At 40.5% G+C, this 26,307-nt stretch overlaps 1 protein-coding gene across 1 annotated transcript in view; it reads left to right on the top strand.

Annotated features, from left to right (window-relative positions):
- Positions 1 to 26,307, top strand: part of spata5 (spermatogenesis associated 5) — a 59,814-nt gene that overhangs the window by 21,067 nt on the left and 12,440 nt on the right. The window contains exon 9 of the mRNA XM_048609081.1: positions 8,248 to 8,503. Within this exon, the coding sequence (XP_048465038.1) occupies positions 8,248 to 8,503 (256 nt within the window). The remainder of the gene's footprint in view (positions 1 to 8,247; positions 8,504 to 26,307) is intronic.

Here is a 26,307-nt window from a genome sequence, read left to right as displayed (position 1 = left end):
GTCTTTTTTTGTAAAGTAGCTATTCTGAAATAGCCTTTATTATTAAGAAAAGGAAAAAAACCATCACAATTTCCACAAAATTGGTGTATTTCTGAACCAAGGTGGAGGGAATAGAATCATAGAATCCCTACAGTGTGGAAACAGGCCCTTTGGCCCAACAAGTCCACACCGAACCTCAGAGCATCCCACCCAGACCCATCCCCCTATAACCCACCTAATCTACACCTCCCTGAACACTACGGGCAATTTAGCACGGCCAGTCAACCTAACCTGCGCATCTTTGGACTGTGAGAGGAAACCCACGCAGACACGGGGAGAATGTGCAAACTCCACACAGACAGTCGCCCGAGGCTGGAATCAAACCCGGGTCCCTGGCGCTGTGAGGCAGCAGTGCTAACCACTGAGCCACCGTGCCGCCCCGAATGTTGAAAGATTTATCATTGATCAACTATTATTATAAGTCTAGGTTTCATTCCACTCATTCTTCTTAACCATTGTTGAATGATATGATTTCTTAGAATCTTATGATATGTGGATTCAATAATGGTGTACTGTAAAAACTAATTGGTTTAAGTCATTTCTCAGCACCCAGCTAATTTGCTGGGATTGCATGTCTCCTACATTGCAACAGTGATTACAATACAAAACAAAAGTATCTATTTGACCTAGAAGTACTTAGACCTCTGCAGTCATAAAAATCTCAATATAAAAACTTTCTTAACTTTATTCTCTCGATAAGGAACAGAAATTGTGCCATCATCTGTTCAGTAGTTTACAACATTCAACACCGCTCATTATGATCCTTGAAAGCACTTATCTCCACTAGCCATGATGTTCATTTACAAGTATGAGCTTAAATAAGTGATGGGCTAAGATTCAGAGCAGTGGACTCCTCACTAAAGAGCACTGAAGTGCTCAATGTTGTAGGTATGGTATTGAATAGTTGTGGTGGATAGGGTGATTAAGATTGTGCTAACCAGTTTACACTGCTAGCAGCTGATATATAGCAGCTGTAACTATTAAAAAAAAGTCTCCCCCTCCTCAGCTTGGTTCCTTCCTTATTGCATTTTGTTGTCATCCTCCTCAACCAGGTACTATGTCAATGTGTGTCATTGCATTATGAAATTTCAGAGTAATGCAACAGGTTACTATGATCTTGAAGACTTAGCTAGGCTATATACAGCATTTGCTTTGAGATTTCAAGGGATCTGAACCATACTTCAAAATGCTGCAAAGTATTCCACAATGATTTTGACTATATGTGTGTCACTCTGTGTTCAGCGGTTGTTTGATGCCTTAAGAGTCAGATATTGAGGGATCTCCTAAGAAGTGTTCTCAAATTGTTTTACCGCATAAAATGTTGAGACCACACCAGAATGCCTTTAAAATATAGAATCTTGCCAGGGAAACTGACATTATTGCACACTGTTCACATGATCTGCATGTTAAGGTTTCAGTGTGAGGCTGTTGTGCTCACCAGTCTTTTATGGACATATTAGGGGTTATCATTGGTGCTCTGCGTTCAGACAAAGTCTACTGTCCACTTGTACTGCTGATAGTTGGTTATGGAAACAATGATGCCAAAACAAGCTGTATTTGCTGCTTGCTTCATTTGTCTTTGTGTTGAGAATTAATTGACTTTGCAGATGTTCCCCTGTAGCCTGTCAGAATTTGCCTGAGTATGAACACGAAATACTGTCATCTTCTTGACAACCGTTGTCAGTATTATCCCTGTAGGAGAGTTTGGTTTTTGAGGTGGTTCATGTCCTAAATTGGGTTAAACTCTTTCACAGCCTCTCTCGCCATGTATATTCTGTGGATTCTCAGTTCCTCAGAAAGACCCAGATTAAGTGTACCTCTGAGTATATATTGGGTTCTCAGGTAATGGTGGCTACAAGCTGACTTCAGGTGCACCACCTACTTGGCATCCCTTCTGTCTTCCCCCTCTTGCTGTAAATGACACAAATGTTGTACATTTGTTCAGATTTAAATTGCAGTTAAAAATGGCAGTGCCAAAACTCCTTGCACAGGTACTGTGGTAATAAAGTTGGAGCAAGAAAAAATGACTCCACAGACAGCAGCAAGTCCAAGCGATGCAGGGCACCTCTCCTCTAAATGGTAATTTCATTCTATCGTAGAATAGGTACAGTGTGGAAACAAGCCATTTGGCCCAACAAGTCCACACCGCCCCTCCGAAGAGCATCCTACCTTGACTCATTCCCCAACTCTCGTATTTCCCCGTGTCTAACCCAAACATCCCTGGACACTATGGGAAATTTACTTGGCCAATCCACCTAGTCTGCATATCTTTGGACTATGGGAGGAAACCGGAGCAAACTCATGCAGAGACGGGGAGAACGTGCAAACTCCACACAGACAGTCGCCTGAGGGTGGAATTGAACCCGGGTCCCTGGGACTGTGAGGCAGCAGAGCCACCGAGTGAGGATTGAGTGTGAAACTCTCAAAATGAGAAATTGCATGTGTTTCATTTAGCCATCATTACACAGTTTTAATTCAGCTTCATCTGTGTTTGGTGAGAATGCCATTTAACATTTTTACCTCCCTCTCTCTTTTCATTCTCTTTCTCCAATCCACTCCGGAAAAAAAAAAATGCTCTGTCTAATAACTTCCAGTCAGTGGAACTTTCTGGCATGGATGTTGTGCCAAATGATCTTTTCTTGGACTTTGGCATGAAATATTGGGAAATTGCCCAGTATATTTAGGGGATCTCAACTTATGACTCTAGTATCAAAGAAAGAAAGACCATTTGATTTTAAACATATTTGGCTTTTGTGTGAAAAAGTCTGGCACTTCATTTTGTTGGATATATAGTAAATGTTGTTTATTTTTTATTTTGAGAATTATACTCTTAAATTTAGAATTTATTTTGAAAGAATTTGCATGAGTCTATCAATACTTGTAGTTATTATGAAATAAATGAGACACTAACTCCTGGTGTCTGCATTGTAAAGTTAAACATGAAAATCCACTAGTTGTTGTCCAAGGTACCCAACTTCTCCATAAGGAATGTTATGACGCTCCTTATCAATAGTCTTAACATTCAAATGATGACAATGGCATGAACATCCTGTCTACTTGTCCATTAAATGATTTTGCAATAAAGATGACTGAAGGTTAGGGCTAGTGCATTCGGGTGTAAGTGTGCTTTTAATAGTTTGTCAGGTGTTGTTACGACTGAACAATTCTCTGGTCATAGACATGAATTTTAAAATTGTGATGTCTCATTCCCTCTAAGAAAATTAGCGTTGGAAATTTACAAAGATAAAACCTTTTCTGTCTGCTTCTTTTATCTCTATGTGTTAGTTCTGTCTGTATTTCACATTCTGTTTTGCTCTCAGTGCATCATTTAAACCTAATTTACATTTCCTGCTTTTCTACCTAGTGGTGATTGGTTAAACATATATTTATGTAGAAGTTTTCATCCTCTCGACCAAGGCAAGTAGAACATGAGTAAGGATAAAGTACGATTACAGATGCAGGTTGATTCTGTTTCACTTTTAGGATGCAAATAAAGTAATCCAGTTTCAAAGTGGCTTGGAAAGACTTAGGTTCTATGGATTGATTGGAGAAACTGAGCCTTTTCCCCTTTAGCTAAGAGAAGGTTGAGAAGGGATTTGATAAAGATGCTCAGAATCATGAGGTCTAGACAAAGTAGAAAAAAATCATTCACTTGGTGACAGGATCAAGAACTAGAAGACATTGATAAATGTGTGGCAAAAGAGTCAGCCACTAATATATATAATATGCAGTGTGTGGTTAGATTTTGGAATATACTGCCTGAGTGTGTGGTGCTGGTAAATTACAGTGCACTCAGAGTCTAGGGTTCTGTGGCAACATGACTGTGTTTACATGCTGTAGTCTGAAGGCTATCAATATTTATGCCAGTGACTGCAATATTCTTACCACCAAATGGCTGGCCAGGAATCTCTTCTGCTCTTACTGTATGCCATTGATGTACGTTGAAAGGGGTTGCAGGTTGATTCTTAAACTGAGTTGAGGCTCATCTTGGTTGAGTTCTGAATACTCAGCCTTGGAAAGTCTGGGGGTTGGATTCAAACCTAAATTTTTGAACGGAGGTAGGGGCGCTCTTTGTTGTGCCACAAGTCTTCCCACAAGTATGGTGGAGGCGGATTTCATTGAGGCTTTTCTAAGGGAATTGGAAAGGGAACTATTTTCCTAGGAGCAGAAAGAATGAAAGGAAATTTTTTGGAGGTGTACAAAATCTGAAGGCGTCTGGGCAAAGTCAATCAGGAAACTCTGTTCCTATAGTAGAAAGATTATAAAGCACATAGCACAAAATTAAGGTACTTGGCCAAAGAAACAAGGGCGATAGGAGTTAAAACAGTTTCACTCAACATATGGTTAGGATCTAGAATGAACTGCCTAAGAATGTTTTGGATGCAGGGTTAATTGAGGCTTTCAAAATGGAATTGGATTATTGTCTGAAAAAGAGAAAAATTGCAAAACGAAAGGGAGAAGGCAAGAAAGTGGCAGTAGGTGAATTGCTCCTTCTGAGGGCCAGCACAGATATGATGATCTAAATAGCCTCTTGCACTGTTAACATTCAATGATAAGCATCTGAAGGGAGAAAATTTGCAGGATCACAAGCCAAGCGCTGTTTAGTAGGGACAGACATATGCTTTTGTGGAAATGTATTACAGACTAAATGAGCTCCATTGTGGTGTAATCATGATTCTATGTTTGTATTGTACGATTCCAAAGAAGAGTCACACTGCAATTGAAACATTAACTCTGTTTTTCTCTCCACAGGTGCTGCAAGACCTGCTGAGTTTCTCCAGCACTTTGGTTTTATTTCTCTGTTTACATGTCCTGTTTTGGATTCTTTGCATTACAGCATACAAGAACTTTCAATCTGATTGATGTAAGGACATTTTTTTTTAAATCTTGCCCACAGATGCTGTGTAGAGAATGCCACCCTGGAATAAATACTCAAAATCTAGGATGGTGCCTTAAAGTCTGTCAAATCTTTGTGAGCAGCTGTATGTGAGGTGTTTGACAAATTCCCTTCCTTTATCACTGGCCACAAAATCTGGCTAATACCATCACATCTTCATGTTGCTAACTGCTGGTGACTTGCGGAAGGGCGTAGTTTCCTGCCACCAATCCTTCTTTCAACTCTTTTAAATAAAATCCTCAACAAGTTAGATAGCGCCAGGTGGAATTCTGTATCAAACACGGAAATCAAATGGCCAACAGAATAATTATTTAATCAACTATTCAAACATATTATAGCACAGGTCAGATTTTAAGATAGGGACACAGCCACTGTGCCAAAAGGCCCCTGAAATTTCAGCTGTCACGGGATTTGAACCTGTAAGAGACTGAAACCTAAATGTAGCACCTTAGAATACTTGGTCATGCTTGCACATCATTAATTCTCCTTTCTCGTCTTAACGAACTTTAAAGGGTTAAACAGCCCCTGGTGGGGCACTGTGACAGAAGCAACACATTGTTATTGGAAACTTGTAGAATGGAAACATCAAATAAAAATATCATTGTCAGGGCTGATGATGCATCCCAGCCCCTGCGGTGCCCACCGGTGACTGTAGTGGCCATCACTAAGGAGAAGGTGCTGGGGATCCTCAAAGGTCTGAAGGTAAATAGATCACCCAGACTGGATGGACTACACCTCCAGGGTTCTGAAAGAGATTGTAGAGGCAATGGTTGTGATCTTTTAGGAAAGACTGAAGTCAGGGAGGGTCTCAGAGGGCTGGAAATGGCTAATGTAAAACCCCTGTTTAAGGAGGGAGGGAGGCAAAAGATGGGAAATTATAGGCTGCTTAGTCTGATCTCAGTCATTAGCAAAATTTTAAAGTCCATTATTAAGGATGACATTGCAGAGTACCTTGGGAGTGCATCGTAAAATGGGGCTGAGTTAGCAGGCTTCGTCAAGGAGATGTCATGCCTGACAAATCTGAAAGAATTCTTTGTAGAGGTAATGAACAATTTAGACAAGAGAGAGCCAGTGGACGTGATCTATTTGGATTCCCAGAAGACCTATTGATAAGGTGCTGCACGGGAGGCTACTAAATAAGCTGAGAACCCATGGTATTAGGGGCAAGGTACTGGCTTGAATATGGGATTGACTGGTTGACAGAAGACAGGGAGTAAGGGTAAATAGATCTTTTTCAGGAAGGCAATCAGTGACACATGGGGTTCTGCAGGGGTCAGCATTGGGACCACAACTATTCATATTGTATATTATGGATTTGTACAATGGAACAGAGGGCATTGTTGCTAAGTTTGCAGATGACACAAAGATAGGTGGAGGGACAGATAGTATTGAGGAAACAGAGGCTGCAGAAAGACTTGGACAGGAGAATGGGCAAAGAAGTGGCAGATGGAATACAATGTGGGAAATTGAGGTTATACAGTTGGTAGGAAGAATAGAGGTATAGACTATTTTTGGAAATCTAAAGTACAAAGAGACTTGAAAATCCTCGTTCAGGATTCTCTTAAGATTAATATGCAGGTTCATTTGGCAGTTCGGAAGGCAAATGCAATGTTAGCATTCATTTCAAGAGGGCTTATAATACAAGTGCAGGGATGTACTGCTGAGGCTGTGTAAGAGTCTGGTCAGACCGCATTTGGAATAGTGTGAGCAGTTTGGGCTCTGTATCCAAGGAAGGATGTATTGATTTTGGAAGCGGTCCAGAGGAGGATTAGAAGAATGATCCCAGGGATGAAGGACTTGTCATAATGAGGAGCAGTTGAGGACTCTGGGTCTGTACTTGATAGAGTATAGAAAAATAAGGGGCAGGGGGGATGGTGTTCTGTTTGAAACCTACAGAATACTGAGAGGCCTAGCTGGAGTGGGGGTGGAGAAGATTCCACAATAGGAAAGACTAGGACCCAAAGGCACAGCCTCAAAGTGAAGGGATGACCCTTTAGAAATGAAATGAGGAAGAGTTTCTTCAGCTAGAGGGTGGTGAATCTATGGAACTCATTGCCACAGTGGGCTGTGGAGGCCAAGTAATTGATTGTATTTAAGACAGAGATAGATAGGACCTTGATTAGTAAGTGGTTTAAAGGTTACAGGGAAAAGAGATGAGAATGGGGTTGAGAAACATATCAGTTATGATTGAATGGTGTAGCAGACTTGATGGACCAAATGGCCCAAATTCTGCTCCTATATCTTCTGGTATTATCATCTCTAAAGGTCTCTATTGTGTCATTTGACACCATATGCTTCCTTTTGATGGACATAACTGTGGAAGATTAAAAAAAATTATGACCTGCCATGATGGGATTCAAACGCATGTCCCATAACATTAGCCTGGGGTTCTGCATTACTAGTCCATTAGATACAAGGTAGCCTAATTATCAGTGGTAGAAGGTAGACAGGCAACAATTGAGACTTAACAAGAAAAGGCAATTGTTTTACATAACTAAGTGTAGTTTGTTGCATTATAGCATTATGTAGAATCAACATTAACTAGTTAGGCATATTTATAACTATTTTCTGAGGCAGAGTTACTCCATCGGGACCTCCAGCAATACTAACCATTCACCCCAAGAATGCGTGACATCACAAGTTTGGGTGGATCTCAACATTAACTCTCTGAATTATTTACCTTATACAGCAAATATTACTCCAAGGAAAACACTGAACAAATGGTTATTTGTAAAACATTTGAGTGGCTGAGATATGTAAAGATGTGTATAGTGGACACATACATTATTGTGAACAAGTGACATGCACTCTCCTCGCACATGTAGATGATAATTCTGTGAGTGTATGATCCACTGCCACTTCTTTCCTTGCAGTGTCTTTAATGTATGTTCTTTACTGAAATACGTGTGTTCTGATTATGATGCAATGTGAGTTCTGATTTTTTCCCTACCCACTAATAGATTAACCATTTCTATATTTTCCATTGTGGAAACAAATTATAAAAATTGTTTGGAATAATTTGTTTTGATAGCAATTAAAATAGTTGGTTACCATTGTAATGAAATGTGACAAATGTAGTTGCTTGAATAAATATGATTAACTTCTGCTACTATAGATATATATTGATGTGGCCTTATATTGTCAAGATGTTTATTGAGTATTGGTAAATAAATTACAAACTATACATAGTAAAGTTCCAAAGTTTGAAGTTTGAGGAATTGACTTTAAGTCTGAAGCACTGGGCTGAAACCTTAAGTTAGAAACTATATTGAAAAATGTACTGATGAATTATGATTTTGTTTCTTTGTTAGGAGGGAAGTGAAGGACAGCTCCTTGTCCTTGGTGCAACAAATCGACCTCATGCCTTGGATCCAGCACTTAGGAGACCTGGACGATTTGACAAAGAAATAGAGATTGGTATTCCTAATGCTGTTGATCGTGCAGATATCTTGAGAAAGTTCCTGAAGAATGTTCCCACTTTGTTGACTGAGGTCGAACTGACACAGCTTGCAGATAGGGCTCATGGGTATGTTGGAGCAGATCTGGCAGCAGTTTGCAAGGAAGCAGGTAACTACATTGATTTGGTTTGATTTTGTTGTTGCACCATCTTGTGGTGAAAATGGGGTCGAACTACCATAATAAGTGAGCTACATTTTAATCAGTGCTGTTTGAGACTTGATCTGCTTATGTGAAACAGAGCAAGCCGCACTTACTTTATTATATGATCCTTTGCCTTGAAATATTATTTAATGTTTTTTTCTTGCATGTTATGTTACAAGGGCGTAGTAGTAAGGGCGTGAAATGCCCTGCCTGCAAAAATAGTAGACTCGCCCACTTTAAGGATATTTAAATGGTCATTGGATAAACATATGGATGATAATGGAATAGTTTAGGTTAGATGGGCTTCAGATTGGTTTCACAGGTCGGCGCAACATCGAGGGCCGAAGGGCCTGTACTGCGCTGTGATGTTCTATGTTCTATGTTCTATGTTCTAAGTATTAGGCAGTGGGAGCGCTTGTGCAACATCTAGTATCTTTGACACAATGTGGTGGAACATTGATTTTCACATGCCTTTTTGCAAATCGTGATCTCCTGTAAATCTACCCACAGAGGCGGTGTGAATCACAGGGATAGTCAGTTCATTCTTGTCACTTTTTAAGTATCTAGCTGTCAGTACTAAGTGTAGAACACCATACATTTAAGTGGAAGAAATGTGTTGAAATGCCATTTACAGGTTATTATTGAAAATAAATGTATAATACACCTGTACCTATCTGCAGTTCATGTTAGAATTGAGAATAACAGAAAATACAAATTATAACACCAGAGAGAACTTACTGGCCCAATTCTATTCTACCTTTAAATCATAGTTCTGAAAGAAAAAGTTGCCAGGGTTAGTTTTTGCTGAGGTTAAACCAAAGGAAAAGACATTGAAGCTGTTGTCTGCGTGAATAAGCAAAGGCATTTTTAAGACAGTTTTCAAGTTCATTTTCCTCAGATTCCATATCAGCTGAGGGCAGAGAATGGCTACTGAAACTGCAACATTTTTGATGACATATACTGCAATGGAGAAATTTTTTTTAAAAATTCCTTTACTTGTAAATAAATATCAATGATTTATGTGGAAATAGATTATTTCTTATGATAGTAATTATCTTTTCTCTTAAATAAAAGGGTGGGTGATCTGTTCTTAGGCTGCTGCATTGAGGTGTGTGACAGTGGTCCATGACCTCTGAAATTTTTGCTTTTTCAATGCGTGGAAAGCATAACTTCTACTGACCTTCTACCTATTATGGCGTGACTGGGGTCATTAGTCCTATAACTTAACTCTACAACTTCCTACTGTCAGAGTGTGGAAAACTGAACTTTAAAATTTTGTCTTGAAAATACTTATTGCCTGTGGTATCCTTGTGGTTGATACAGATCAGGTGGTTTAGTTGCTTTTCTTCATCTTTAATCTCTGGGTAGTGTCTGTGTCCAACTCTGGTAAAATCTATGTTACAATGCGTAGAAATCTTCCTGTTAAATATATAACAATGCAAATTATGGTGATTTCGGGTAATAGACTCTTCCGTCATTGTTCTAAAATCTTTCCATTAGTTGCTACATTTTAATATCGTCAAAGGTATTAATAATCTGGACTGTGATTATAATCTGCAGTTACTAATTGACAGAAAATGTAAAATATACTGGGGAATTTGTTTTAAAACAATCTGTATTTTAATATTAGATTAATAGGAAGAACGTCCTTACCTATACTCAATACATTTAACAAGCCAAACGACAAAGTGGCCTGGTATAATGAATGTTGTGACATCAATTTTCTACTACCCCTGCTTGCCTGAAATATGGCTGTGTGACCAAACATCTGACCAGAGTCTTGCCCAATAGCTATTTTCCATATGTGTGAACGAATGGTGAGTGTTGGCTAGTTGTTTTTGTCATTAGAATATTATTGAATTAGTTTGATCCTCCTCTAAGTAAAACTCCATATATGAAGGCACTGCCAGCAAATGTTACTGGTAAGGACTAGGAGCGGAAAATTGGTTCATTTAAAACAAAATTCCTGCTGAGCTCTTGGGTGTAAGTATCAATTATTACTGCCATTGCTCTGGATATGATCAGATAAGCGCGACAAAGGTAGGAACAGGGGTAGACTATTTAATCCTTTGCGACTGTTCTGGCATTCATAGAGATTATGACTGGTTTCTGATCTAACCCCACAGACTTGTCTTCGCCAATATCCCTTTAACATCTCTGATTGACAAACGTTTTTGTTAACCACAGATTTAAAATGAACATTTACAGAGAAGCGTTCCAAACCTTCTCAATCTTTCAATCCTGAAATGCTTGGTTTTAATTTTTTGACTTTATTTCCCAATCCCAGCCTCACCAACTAGTGGAAACAGTTTCTTGCTTTCAATGACTCATTATTTTTGAGTTCAATTTGGTAATTTTTCTCCAATGGTTCATCCAGATAAGCTCAGTTATATTGTTAATGTAACTATTGTTTTACTGTAATTTAGTACAGGTGTATTTGTTGGGATGCTGTAGTAGTGCATCCTACCAGCAGACAAAGTGCGCATGACCGTCATTATGAACAAACCAGACTACGTTAAAAAAACAGACATTGCTTGCAGATACAACCGCTTACCAACAGGTGGCGATGGACCTAACACCACACCTAGGTAATAGGATCACCCAGACACTGAAGAGACTAAAGGATGCAGGGCAGATAGCCAAGACAGACTTCATGAGAATGAAACCAGAAGGCACAAACACCCCCTGCTTCTGTGGACTGCCGAAAGTACATAAACCAGACATCCCTCTCAGACACATTGTCTCCCTACCAGGCACACCTTCACACAAACTGCCAAGGACCTACAGCAGAGATTGAAATACCAAGTAGACGGATCACCTCATTCTATCCACTCAACCCAAGATTTCCTCGATACCCTCAAGAACATAAAATCAGTGACGACGAGATTATGGTATCCTTTGATGTCACAGCTTTATTCACGTCAATTGACATCCCACTAGCCAAAGAAACAGTGGCCACCTTACTAGAGGAAACAGCAACGCAGACCAGCAACTCCATCAGCAAGAACAACATACTTAAATTACTAGACCTCTGCCTCACCACACACTTCGTCTTTAATGGTCAAATATACAAACAGATCAATGGTACACCAATGGGGCCACCCATCTCAGGACTCATTGTAGAAGCAGTCGTGCAAAGACTAGAACACTACCCTCCCCCACATTCAACCTCAACTGTGGATCCGGTATGTAGACGACACATTTGTCATTATTAAACACAACAAATTAGGAGAGACCCACCAGTTCATCAACAGCATATTCGCAGGGATTAAATGCACAAGGGAGGAAGAAACCAATAATCAACTTCTGTTTCTGAATGTTAAGGTAGAACGACTGACAAAAGGGGAGTTCCAAACCTCAGTATACAGAAAAGCAACCCATAGATCAAATCCTCAACTTCCACAGCAACTACCCCAATGTCCACAAACAAAGCTGTATTAGGACACTATTTAAATGGGCCAGGACACATGCAGCACTCCAGAATTACGCCAGGAAGAAGAAGAACACTAATACAAGATCCTCGCTTTAAACAGATAAGCCTGCAACTTCATCCTATATAACAGACAATAACAGGAGGACATAGTACGACCTAACACACTTACCACACTTCCCTACATCCGGAACATATCGGAACTGACAACAAGACTCCTAAGACCACTAGAAATCATGGTGGCCCACAAGCCAGCCACTCTACGACAAACACTTACAAGGATTAAAGACCCCATTCCCACAACATGCAGAACCAATGTGGTTTACAAAATACCATGCAAGGACTGCCACAAACATTACATCGGATAGACAGGAAGGAAACTAACCATCAGAATACATGAACATCAGCTAGCAGCAAAATGGCATGATGAACTCTCCTTAATATCTGTATATCTGTACATTCAGACAACAAAGGCCATCAGTTTAACTGGGACAAAGTAACCTCAGTGGCCCAAGCCAAACATGGACACGCACGGGAATGATTCTCCACCCATACTTCAATCAACAAACATATAGAATTAGACCCCATAAATAAACCCATACAGGTCAAAACCGGAAATGACAGTACTCACCATAATGGATGGCCTGTATAAATTCTAAGTGGAGTAGAATAACATCGTTTCATCGGAGGCTCCACTGATGATGTCACCTAGCATGGTGATGAAACGTCTGAACAAAAACAAGCCAGCTCGGCGAGCAAGTCAACAACATCAGTGCAGTACCAACTGTGAAATATACAACAACATTATAAATAGTGAAATGGCTTACATGATCGCTTCCAATACTAACTTTCTATAGAAGTCAATATACAACTGTTGCTAGCTACAAGCAGGCATTTTGACTGTATTAGCATTGTAGGAAACACTGACAGTATATTTTGGCAAATGATGCCCTGAACACTTTCACGTGTTTGCAACTTTGTTGCTCCTGTGTTTTATAATTGGGTATTGGGCTGGGCAAGTAGGGTAGCAAGCTGTTTATTAGTATTCTTGTGCTGTAAATATGCAAGACACCTTTTTTTACTCAGCACTGCTGTACAGCAGGATAATTAAGTGGTGTCGTACTGATGTTCTGTAGAGTCAAATAAGCTGTTTGTGGCTTCTGACACCAACACTGTTGACAAAAGCCAAACCTATCTACATTGATATAAGCTCTTATCCCTTCTACAATTAAAAGCAGATGACTGTGGTCAGTGTAAATCATTACATTGCATGCAGTGTTTTGGAAATGGATGCACTATCAGCATCAGTACTCCCATATTGTCAGCAAAGACTTCCTTACTTAAACCTGTAGAATTTTTTTAACCTTTTTCATTCCTGTGTAATTTGATTTACAGCCTGATTCAGTGGGGATGATAAGTTATGTGAAGCATTGTTAGGAGCACAATAAGATCTGATAAGATAAAGTTAATTATTTATTCTTCACAGCCATAATGGAGAATGTCTCACTCAGTGGGCATGCTGAGAGTTGAAGAAGTTCACCTTATTTCCACTCCCAGTTTGAAGCTCAGTATAAGACCATTTGGTCTTTAATGTATCACTCTTTTTATGTTTCTTCATTTTATATTCCATCCCAAAATGTTTCCATTTAAGAAATGTAAAAGCAGAAAAGATTTCCGGGTGGTGATTAAGAATTTGCCCCAGAATTGTGAGGTGAGTAATAAAGAGCGTCAGAATGAACTCATTAGAAAAGAAAAATTTATGGAGGCGAAGTGATGCATTAGGTTAACCAGTGGCCTTTCACCTTGAGCCCAGATTTGAATCCAACCCAGACTAATGGAATAAAAGTCTCCTTTGTTTGCTGTGTTGTGTAAAATGCATTTGGACATTCTCATTTCTGTTCATATCACCCAAATAGCTGTTAGTTAAAGACTAATTGCCATGAGCGTTGGCGATCACTTTGAAGTCAAATGATGGCTGGTATGGGAATTGAAAAAATCCATGTATTCTATATGAGAGGTACTTCTGCGTCTGGATCAGAAGCACATTGTTGCTAAAGAGGCAAATGAGCATTATTCTGAGGATACACTCGAACTATGACTGTTTAATACCAGCATTCAATTACAATGAGCCTCATTTTCAAACTCATGAGACAATCAGTGGTGTTAATGCTGGAGAATGGAATCTAACTTTTTGTAATAACTGTCATATAGTGTAGTAGACTGCCATCTACTGGAATGATCATGGACATGGTTAGCTCATCTGAGAATTAAGACAAATTTGTGTCTTAACAAACAGCTGTAGAAAATCGGGTTAGCTGAGTGGCTGAGGAATAGATTATCTGTTCACATCATGAGTTTAGGGCATTGAGGTGCAATTTTTGAAGACTGTTAAAATACTTACATGAATCCCAGAATTGTATTTGGACAATATGGCAGTAGGTTTCAGGTAAAATGCAACTCTCTTAGCAGTCAATGGACCAGGATAGTGTGTGTACAAATGAGGTTTGTGTGCAACAAAAATTGTATTAAAATATTAATACAAATGAAATCCTGGCATGATGATATGCTTAAGTGAAAATGGCAGAAATAAACTGAAATACAAAACAGGTTGAAAGCATGTAGTATGTTAATCAGCAACTAAAAAGAGAGAAAATGGCTTGAAGCAGAGCTTCAATCTGAAAAACTAACCTGTGCAGTTCTAGCATTTTTTGATTTGATTTCGATTTTTGTTTTTAAACCATAAACTTTGCAGATGGATAAAAGCAATGTACTGCGGATGCTGGAGAATCTGAAATAATAACAGAAATTTCTAGAGAAATCAGCAGGTCTGGCAGCACCTGTGAAGAGAGAAACAGTTAACGTAGAGTTCAGTGACTCTTCAGGGCTGACTGAATGGTGCTGGAAAATGATGGTTTAATACTGTTGATAAAAGGCTAGAATAATCAAGTAGAATTGACGGTGAGGGTGCCCGGAGCAAAAGCCAAAGAGCTCTTGGCAGTAAAGGAGATATCAGGTCTTAATGAGATGTGTAAGTAGGAGGAAGGAAGGAATTAAATCAAAATGGAAGACATGCTGGAACTCCATGTTGATTCCTGGAGGCTAAGTGCCTAACCTGAAAATGAGATGATGTTCTACTGGCTTGCATTAGACTTTACTGTAGCACTGCAACCAACTTAAGGCAGAAATGTTAGCATGGTATGTTGATGTGTTGGTGCAAGTTAGTGTATTGAAATGGCAAGCAGCTGGAAGGTTTGTCTCATTCTTATGGAAGGAGTGGAGTTGTTCCACAGAGTGGTCACCCACGTTGTGTTTGCTCTCGCCAACGTAGAGGAGATTGCATTGTAAACAGTGAATACAATAGACCGGATTGAAAGAAGTGCAAGTAAACCACTCTATCACCTGGAAGGTGTGTTTGAGGCCTTGGACAGTGAGGAGAGAAGAGGCAAAAGGGCAAGGGTCACATCTTCTGCATTCATGGGAAGGTGCCGTGTGAGAATTGGTGGTTGGGGTTTGAGGATAATTTAAGAGTGACAGAAGAGCTGAACTTTGAAGTGGAGGTGCTGGGGTGGACAAATTCGGAAATCATACCACACCAGGTTATAGTCCATCAGGTTTATTTGAAAATACAAGCTTTTGGAGCCTGAACACTTGAAGAAGGAGCGAGGCTCCGAAAGCTTGTGTTTTCAAAGAAACCTATTTATATTTATTTTATAGAATCCCAACAGTGTGGAAGCAGGCCCTTCGGCCCAACAAGTCCACACCAAACCACAAAGCATCCCATCCAGACCCACCCCACCTACGCTACGCATCCCTGAACACTACGGGCAATTTAACATGGCCAATCCACCTAGCCTGTACATCTTTGGGATGTGGGAGGAAACCGGAGCACCTGGAAGAAACCCATGCAGACACGGGGGGAATGTACAAACTCCACACAGACAGTCGCCCAAGGCTGGAATGGAACCCGGGTCCCTGGCACTGTGAGGCAGCAGTGCTAACCACTGAGCCACCATGCCGCCCCAGTTGGACCTGTTGGACAATAACCTGGTGTCATGTGATTTCTGACCTTGAACTTTGAAAGCCGAACCTTACTTGATTTGACTGGAATTTTAATTTGGAAAGTCCTGATGGAAGTAAAATGTGTGATGGGATACTTCCCTCACATAAGAAAATGTGCAGAATCAAATCACTGTCTCATATTATTCAACCGATGCTGTGGGTTGGCATGTTAGTTGCTTTGCGAGAATTTCATGAATTGGAGCAAGTGACTGAAGGTGGATTGAGAGCTGTGGTTGTTTAACCAAGCCTTTAATTGCAAATGCAATATTCCAGCTTCATTGTTGACAAAATGTGTAGGAACACAAAAGCCAGGTGGTGATGGAAAGTTGACTTTTGCTGCAACAGATTGGAATAAAAAGATGAGGAGATTACACCACAGCCCTGCAACTATTATGAAATTCCAATCAGGATTCCTCCTCAGCCACAGTACCCATTCTTGTCAAAACCACAAATTACATCCTGTGTGACTAAAACAAAGATAAACTATCCCTGTTTGTCCGTCTTAAGTATGGCTGAAGGCTTTGATGTAAACAACCACACTTTATTCTTCTTCTCTAAGCTGTCATGATCCCATTTGATAACACTATTGCATGAGTCAAATCCCAGAATGAAACCTGGCTTGATAGATAGTTATGTTTTCTTTTGTTTAGATAGTTAATGTGATGGTTTGTTGCATGGAATATACTCACATAAGGCTGCACATCTTTTAGAACAACAGAAGTTTATTATACAAAAATAAATCAAACTAAGCAATTTAAATATTGAAAAGTTGGACTGACCTTAAAACATACAGCAAAATTAAGTTTTATACTATTTCCCAACACTATTTGTAACAGCGATTTGGGTCCGAAGAAGTTATACATCTACCTCAATTCTTTATGGATCAACTAAACTGACTGATGAAAGTGTACTGCAAAGAAGTAATAGAGACAGTTCATTGAATCCTTTCCACACTAGCCAAAATTAACTTATCTGAAATCTGAGCATCAAAATTTGCTCAGTGCTAACAGCCTGCGAATTTCTAACCAAACTCTCTTGGTTTGTATGTTTCATCAACTGAGCCCTTTTGTTGATGTGACTTATTCACGGAACTACTCATAGGAGAGAAGGTAAATTTGCTTCCAAACTCAACACTGGTGAGTTGTGGAATAGAACTTAAAAAAAAACTTGCACAAATCTAGATTCTTCTGAACTGAAAACAAAGCTAATGATCTTAAATGTTTACTGTACCTGTCATAAGCACAACAGTATAAATATCTTTCCGTTAACGCCACAAGGGTCTGCAGTCACCTGCTTTCTGACAAAATGCTGAATTTTGTCACTATTCTGGAAGGACTCTGGCATTTTTTTTAAAATGAAACCCTTTGCAGAAATAACCACCAAGCACCTGCCTCCATTTTGAAACCCAATATTCGTATAACTTGTATATCTTTCCTCATAGGTGCCTCCACAATTGTCCAATGGGTGAGATACACTTGCCTGGGCCTTTTCTTAAAAACCTAGTTGCAATTTGAGAAGGATCAGCAAAGACTTTTTTCCCTTCTTGCGTGCTGATGTCCTCTAAGATTTAATTGTTGACCATCTTCCATTTACCACTGAGACAACAAGGTGCAGGGCTGGATGAACACAGCAGGCCAAGCAGCATCATAGGAGCAGAGAGGCTGACGTTTCGGGCCTAGACCCTTCATCAGAAAAGGGGGAGGGGAAGGGGAAGGGGGTTTTGAAATAAATAGGGAGAGAGTGGGAGGCGGATAGAAGAGGGATAGAGGAGAGGATAGGTGGAGAGGAAACAAACAGGTCGAAGAGGCGGGGATGGGGCCAGGAAAGGTGAGTGTAGGTAGGGAGTTAGGAAGGGGATAGGTCAGTCCAGGGAGGACGGACAGGTCAAGGGGGCGGGATGAGGTTGGTCGGTAGGAGATGGAGGTGCGGCTTGAGGTGGGAGGAGGGGATAGGTGGGAGGAAGAACAGGTTAGGGAGGCAGGGACGAGTTGGACTGGTTTTGGGATGCGGTGGGGGGAGGGGAGATTTTGAAACTTGTGAAATCCACATTGATACCATTGGGCTGCAGGGTTCCCAAGCGGAATGTGAGTTGCTGTTCCTGCAACCTTCGGGTGGCATCGTTGTGGCACTGCAGGAGGCCCAGGATGGACATGTCGTCTGAGGAATGGGAGGGGGAGTTGAAATGGTTTGCGACTGGGAGGTGCAGTTGTTTGTTGCGAACCGAGCGTAGGTGTTCTGCAAAACGGTCCCCGAGTCTCCGCTTGGTTTCCCCGATGTAGAGGAAGCCACACCGGGTACAGCGGATGCAGTATACCACATTGGCAGATGTGCAGGTGAACATCTGCTTGATGTGGAAAGTCTTCTTGGGGCCTGGGATGGGGGTGAGGGAGGAGGTATGGGGGCAGGTGTAGCACTTCCTGCGGTTGCAGGGAAAAGTGCCCCCATCCCCGCCTCTTCGACCTGTTTGTTTCCTCTCCACCTATCCTCTCCTCTATCCCTCTTCTATCCGCCTCCCACTCTCTCCCTATTTATTTCAAAACCCCCTTCCCCTCCCCCTTTTCTGATGAAGGGTCTAGGCCCGAAACGTCAGCCTCTCCGCTCCTATGATGCTGCTTGGCCTGCTGTGTTCATCCAGCCTTGCACCTTGTTGTCTCGGATTCTCCAGCATCTGCAGTTCCTACTATCTCTGATTCCATTTACCACTGATATGATGCCACTCAAGTGATATCATCTGAAGCACTGTGTCATTTTCTATTGTATGTTGAGGATACCTGGTCCTACACCTCTCAACCCCTTCACTATCTCTCTATTGTCAGACAGCCGGTCAGATATCCAATATTGGCATAAACAGAATATTCCTCCAAGTACTTTTTATGAAGGCTAAGTCTGCTGCCTCTGGTCCCCATTATGAAATTCATTTCCTAGCCATTGATTCCAGTCCTCTCCCAAGCAGTTGACACTGTGAGCATCCAATCACATCAGTACCATCACTAAGACTGTCTAATTTGATCTCTGTGACATTGCTTGACTCCACCTCAAACTTATCTAATGCTGGAATTACATTAGACATAAGTATTCCATAAAATTCTACACTCCATTAACGTGAAGTCATTCAAAAGCCAATTGCTTGTTTCTAACTCTCATCAATTCAAGTTCACCCACTACACATGCTTGTTAACTTACATTGGGTCCCCATTAGGTAGCTTTCTGATTTTTAAAATTCACATAATTGTTTTCAAATCCCTCCATGTCCTGTTTGTCCCCATCTTTGTAATGTCCTGCAGCTCCACAACTCTCTTAATTATTTGCACACCCTTAATTCTGACCAATTAAACATCTTCCATTTTAATTAGTTCAACATCAGCAGCCATGCCTTTAGATGCTATATCCCCAGACTCTACAACTCCCTTACCAAACCTCTCCACCTCTCTGTCTGTCCTTCTATGAGCATGCTCCTTAAAACCTAATACTTGAAACAATAGTCAGTCACCTGCCCTAATATATCTTTGTCTGAATTGATGCCAGATATTGTTTGCTAATGCTCCTGTGAAGCACCTTGGAACATTTTATGATGTCAAAGGTGATAGATAAATACAAGTTATAAAATAAAACACAGAACTACAGATGCTGAACATATGAAACAAATAAGAACAGAAGTTGCTGGAAAAATTCAGGTCCAGCAACATGTGGAGAGAAAATGAAGTTAACATTTCAAGTACTCTCACTCTTCTTTCGACCTGCTAGAACTGCTAGAACTGCCAGACCTGCTAAGTTTCTCCAGCTGTTTCTACCTTTGTAACAAGTTGTCGTAGTGCTTTATAGTTTTAAGTTATACAATGGTAAGCAGTATGTCTAGGTCTTACCAAATGTAAAATACTACAATAAGCACTGCACCTCAAGAGAAGTATATTGGTTTTGGAGTGCAGTTAAACCATAATTATAAATTATGATAAATTAAATTATGTTTTAAATTATGGTACAGTTCAGTCAACTTTGATTTCAAATTATTTGAGTTTAAATGTTAGGATGTGAAATGTTAGAGTAACTTGGTTTGTGTTCGTTATCTCTTCATGATTGTATTCATAGGATTTTTCAGTAACATAAGTTCACTACCAATATAGACCTTAATTAATCTACAGTTCTGCAAGGGACTGTTAATCTTGTCTTGAAATATTGTTTCTTGAAAGCTTTCCCACTGAGGTTGACCTGATTGACCTATAGTTACTAGACTTACCCTTGCACTTTTTTTGAACAGGCATGTAACATTTACAATTCCCCCAGGCCTTGGCACCACCCCTGTACCCAAGGAAGATTGCAAAATTTTGGCCTGTGCTCTGCAATACCACCCTCACTTCCCTAGGTGCATTTGATGACTTAACTGGTGACATCAATTTAAGCACAGCCACTCTAATATGTCTTCTGTATCAATTTTTAACCAATCTAGCACCTCAACCAGTACTTTTATCGTTATGCCTTTTTGCTAAAGAGAGATGTGAAGTACTCATTTATTCCGTCAAACATGTCCCGTTCTTCCCTGCATAAATGTCTTTTTTTTGGTTGGGTTCTTCCTTTTAACCAGCCTTTTAGTGTCTATATGTCTACGAAGACTTTTGGATTCTCTCTAATATTAGCTGCTACTCTCTTCTCATGGTCTCTTTTTGTTTCTCTTATTACATCTCTCACTTCCCATCTGAACTTCCTCTATTTAGCTTGGTATATATTATTCGTCTGACATCTGTCATGTAGACACCCTTTTTGGTGTAGTCCTCCAATAAACTCTGATTTTCTTGATCCAACTTTTACCTGTCATGGGATTGCACCTTCATCGTATTCCTATTTTAAGTCTGCTCATTGCTCGTTGACTGTTGTTTAGTTTACCCTTTTTAATGTCTTTTGGGACTACTGCATAGAAGCTGGAGTTACTTTATTAGTTATAAACTATGTTGTACTAGTGGGTATAGTCTCATTTGGAAGACAGAAATTCCAAAAAAGTATCACCCTGTCTCCATTCTGCTTTGGGAGTTTTAGTCTAATTTTTTGTTTTCATGTCTCTGGAATAGACTTTCAACTTTCTCGCTCAAAGACACCAAACTGTGGCAGTTAAATTGGTAGTTAAAGAGTCATAGCGATATATAGCATGGAAACAGACCCTTCGGTCCAACTCATCCATGCGGACCAGATATCCTAAATTAATCTAGTCCCATTTGCCAGCAATTGCCACGTATCCCTCTAAACTCTCGCTATTCATATACCCATCCAAAGGTTGTAGTTCATGTTCCATGCCAGAGATTTGATGACACTATGCTGACTCTCCAATGCTAAACTAAGAAAATATTGTGCTGTCAGAAGTCCTGACATCTGGATGAAATGTTAAAGACATGCTGTCTGTGTGCTGTCCATAGAACTATTTTGAAGAAGAGGAAAATCATCCCTGGTGTTTTGCCAATATTTGTCCCTCAATCAATATCACAAAATGAAAAGATTACCTGATCTTGAAGAATTGCTATGGGAGTTTACTATTTGCTCATGAGACGCTATGTTTCTTGCATTACACTAATGATTTCACTTCAAAAATAAAAGTGAAATACTGTGGGCGCTGGAGATATGAAATAAAATCAAAGTGCTGGAGAAACTTAGCAGGCTTTGGCAGGATCTGCAGAGAGTGAAGCAAGAGTTAATATTTCATAAGAACATAGGAACAGGAGTAGGCATTGACCCTGCCCCACCACATAATACAATCAGGGCTGATCGAACACTTGAATGCTTTTTAACAACCCAGGGAGAACTAGCTGTTTGGATACAAAATTGGCTCGAAGGTGGGAGACCAAGGGTGGAGGTGGAGGGTTACTTCTCAGATTGGAGGTCCGTGACCAGCGGTGTGCTGCAAGTATTGGTGTTGCATCCTCTGCTTTTTGTCATTTATGTAAGTGATTTGGATGTGAATATAGGAGGTATGGTTAGTGAGTGTACCGGACATTGGAATGCTGCATTCATTTCTGGTCTCCCTGATATAGGAAAGATATTGTGAAACTTGAAAGGGTTCAGAAAAGATTTACAAGGACATTGCCAGGGTTGGAGGGTTTGAGCTATAGAGAGAAGCTGAACAGGCTAAGGCTATTTTCCCTGGAGTGTCAGAAGCTGTGGTGTGATCTTCTAGAGGTTTATACAATCATGAAGGCTATGGATAGGGTGAATAGTCAAGGTCTGTTCCCCAGTGTAAGGGAGTGCAAAACTAGAGGGCCTAGATTCAAGGTGAGAGGGGCACCTTTTTCATGCAGAGGGTGATTCTTGTATGGAATGAGCTGCCAGAGAAAGTAGTGGAAGCTGGTACAATTCCAACACTTAAAAGGCATCTGGATGGTTTTATGAATAAGAAGAGTTTAAGAGAGATAGGGGCCAAATGGGACTAGATTAATTTTGGATATCTGGTAGGCATGTTCGAGTTTGACCGAAGGGTCTGTTTCCGTGCTGTACATGTCTGTGACTCCATAACCCCAATTCTATTACTATGTATGCAACTGGTAATCAGAAATCTATCAATGTTGACCATTCTCAAAGATTGCTGTGGTAGAAAATTCCAAAGGTTCGTAACCTCTGAGTAAACGTATTTCTCCTTATCTCAATCTCCTCCTTAGTTTTAAATTTCCTTTCTCCAAACCAGAAAAGCAGATTATCTACATTTTGTAAGTTTCCATGAAATCACCTCTTATTCTTCGAAATTCTAGAGAATACTGGCACAATTTACCAAATCTGTGAGGTTGTTGACTTGCTTGCCAAGCTAGCTTGTTTTCGTTCAGACATTTCATCACCATGCTAGGTAACATCATCAGTGAGGCCTCTGATGAAGCGATGTTGTTCTACTCCGCTTGGAATTTATACTGTCTGGTCTGTTATGGTGAGTTGTGTCATTTCCAGTTCTGTCTGGATAGATTTGTTTATGGGGTCCAATTCTAAATGTTTGTTGATTGCATGACGGATTGAGAACCGTGCCTCTAGGAATTCAGTGCGTGTCAATGTTTAGCTTGGGCTACTATGGTTACGTTGTCCCCGTTAAACTGATGGCCTTCATTGTCCAGGCGTACTGATATTAAGGAAAGTTTGTCGTGTTGTTTTGCTGCTAGCCGATGTTCGTGTGTTCTGATGGCCAGTTTCCTTCCTGTCTGTCCAATTGTAATGTTTGTGGCAGTCGTTGCATGGTATTTTGTAAACTACGTTGGTTCTGCATGTCGTGAGTATGGACTCTTTAATCCTTGTGAGTGTTTTTCATAGCATGGCTGTGGGCTTGTGTGCTACCATGATTCCTAGCGGTCTTAGGAGTCTTGCTGTCAGTTCTGATATGTTCTTGATGTCGGGCAGTGTGGCCAGTGTGTTAAGGCATACTGTGTCCTCTTGGTGTTATCTATTTGGTAGCCACCTGTGGATGAAGTTGCAGGGATGTCCATTCACAGCGAGGATTTTGTACAGGTGCTCTTCTTCTTTTCTGCGTAGTTCTGGCATGTTGCAGTGAGTGTTGGTAAGTGTTTGTATCTGCAGGCGGTGCCTGTGCTTTCTCAATGCAGTCCGCTTTGTTCATATTGATGGTCATGTGCCCTTTTTCCTCTGGTTGGATTGTAATGATCTTGTCTTTCTTGAGTTTTTCTAGTGCTTTTCTCTCTGATGTGTTTAAGGTGTCCCATTCGTTCCTTCGGCTTAGTGTGGGGTTTATAGTTTGTCGGATGGCTTGTTATGTTTCATTCATGAGTCCGTTGTCTTCTAAATTAGTTTCCAGGGCAGCCATGACGTCTCTTCTGTTCTCATCTTTGTGTTTATAGTTCAGTCCGCATAATAGGACAGCTTTCTCAGTTACTATGAATCATCTGCTGGATAGGTTTCTTTTCCATGTGTCCGGTTTGTTGTTGTCCCTGTCTTTGTGGTGGATCAGTTTGGTAAATTTCTCTTGCAGCTTGTGTCTATTCTTTGTTTTGTTCCTGTGTTGTTTGATGGTGATGGCCCGTTCTAGGGATGTAGTCCATTGCTGGTCTGTAGTGTTTAGGTACTGTGATTTTTGGCATGAAATTTCCCGTTCGAACTTGTAGAGTCAGTTATAGGCATCATTAATCATTACTCGTAGCGTTTTGCATCCGTTCTGTTCAGCTATTTTGTAAGATCTGTGGGCGGAGGTTTGTATTTCACGCTGCGGGTCAGTATCTGGTTCCTGAGGCATTTGTGGAGAAAGTGAAGTTGTGCGTGGATAGCACTCAGTCGGTTGGTGAAGGTTTCCCATTGCCAGGCAATTTTTAGCTTGTTGCGCCCGTAGGTTTTTAAGGTTTTTGCAAAGATCTGTAGCTTACAACCTGAGCTACAAATCTTTGCAAAAACCTTAAGTTACCAAATCTCTCTTCATAGGACAGTCCCACCATCCGAAGAACAAGTCTAGTGAGTTGTTCTTGCACTCTGTCTATGGCTGTATCCTCTCTCTTCACAAAAGGAGACCAAAACTGCACACAGTACCCCAGGTGCAGACTTCACTACCCCTGTACTCTCATCTCTTGCAGTAAAGACTGATATTCAATTAGCTTTCTTAATAGCTTGCTGCATCAGCATGTTAATTGACCCCTTTTGTACATCTATATATTCCAGTTTTCCATTTAGGAATTAATTTCCACATCAACTTCTCGTACCAAGGAGATAGCCTAATAGTTTTCTACATTATATTCCGTCTGCCATGTTATTGCCCATTTACTAAGCCTGCTTAAATCTTGCTGAAACCATTTTACATCGTCCTCACAATAGATATTCCCACTTAGCTTTCTATCATCTGCACATTTGGAAGTATTACATTTGGTCTCATCAACCAAATCTTTGAATATTGTAAACAAAATTGCGTAAATTGAGGTCTTTAGTAAAAGCTTTTTGAATATCTAAGTACGTCCATTGGCTCTCCTTTATCAATTTGTTAGTAACAGCTTCAAAAAAACTCCAGCAACTTTGTCAAACACAGATTTCCCATCCGCAAATCCATATTGACTGTGCCCAATCAGATCATTATCAATGAGGTGTCTATGCCATCCTTTAAAATAGCTTTTAGTAATTTCCCTACTACTGAAGTAATGCTAACAGGTCTGTAGTTCTCTGTTTTCTCTCTAGCTCCCTTTCTAAATAATAGGGCTTCACTGCATTGAAATTGAAACTGGAAGTTCAGGGTGAACTTGCAGGCTGAGTGGAGGTGCTTTGCAAAGCCATCATTCAGTCTGCATTTGGCTTCCCAAAAATGGAAGAGGCTGTCTGTGAGCAGCAAATACAATCAATCCAGATTGAAAGAGTATAAGTAAGTTGCTGCTTCACCTGGAAGAAGTGTTAAGGGCTTTGGACAATGAGGAGGAGGAGGAGGTAGAAGGGTAAGTGTAATACCTCATGCTTGTATGGAAGTTGTCGTATGAGGGAAATGAGGTGTTGAAGGTGAGGGGGATGATAGAGGAGTGGACCAGGGTGTTGTGAGAGAATGATCCTTTCAGAATGCCAATAGGGAATGAAGGAGATTAATTGTTTGGTGGAGGAATGCTGGAGGAAGTTGCCATTTTGGTGTATTATCTTGCTCTCATGCTCATATTTTTATTCTAAGCCTGCTGCAGTGTTCCAGTGAAGCTCAAAGCTAACTGAAGGAACAGCACTGCGTTTTCCACTGGGGTAATTTACAACCTCCTGGAGTTAGCAGAGAGTTCAGAAGCTTAAGACCATGAATTCTGTCCTCCATTTCAATATAATTTTATTTATTTATTTTGAAACCTTCCATCCCGTATCTGTATCTTCTTTCTGCTTTCAACCAAAGCTGACCTTTCATGTTGCTATTAACAGTTATGGGGGGGTTCTGCTATAACGTGTATTCCAGCAATGTGAATTGGCTACAATGTGAACGATGAATAGGGGAACGCTGTTTTTAAAACATGAACTTGTGTTGGCTATAACGCAATTCTATTGGTGCGTGGAGGAGTACGCGTTGACGTCACATGATCATTTCACAGGCTTTGGCCTGAGCATGTGTATGTCAGTGCCGAAAGAGTCTCTGCACCAGCATCACATGATCATTGTGCTTTCTGTGAGAGGTACAATACTCTGTACTTTTTTGCAAATTCTGCTGTGTTACACGCAAAAATGCGAGGACTGGATGACAAGAATGTTAGCAAGAAGCATCCTGGTGGTAAAATTGCAGGTGGTGAACGTAAAAGAAAGGCTATAATACTGGAAGAGAAGCTCTCTCCCTCTCTCTCTCTCTCTCTCTCTCTCTCTCTCTCTCTCTCTCTCT

Source organism: Rhincodon typus, chromosome 1, assembly GCF_021869965.1.
Source record: "Rhincodon typus isolate 14 chromosome 1, sRhiTyp1.1, whole genome shotgun sequence".
NCBI classification, from domain to species: domain Eukaryota; kingdom Metazoa; phylum Chordata; class Chondrichthyes; order Orectolobiformes; family Rhincodontidae; genus Rhincodon; species Rhincodon typus.
The sequence above is the reverse complement of the archived record's forward strand: the minus strand, read 5'-3'. Positions and strand labels throughout refer to the sequence as shown.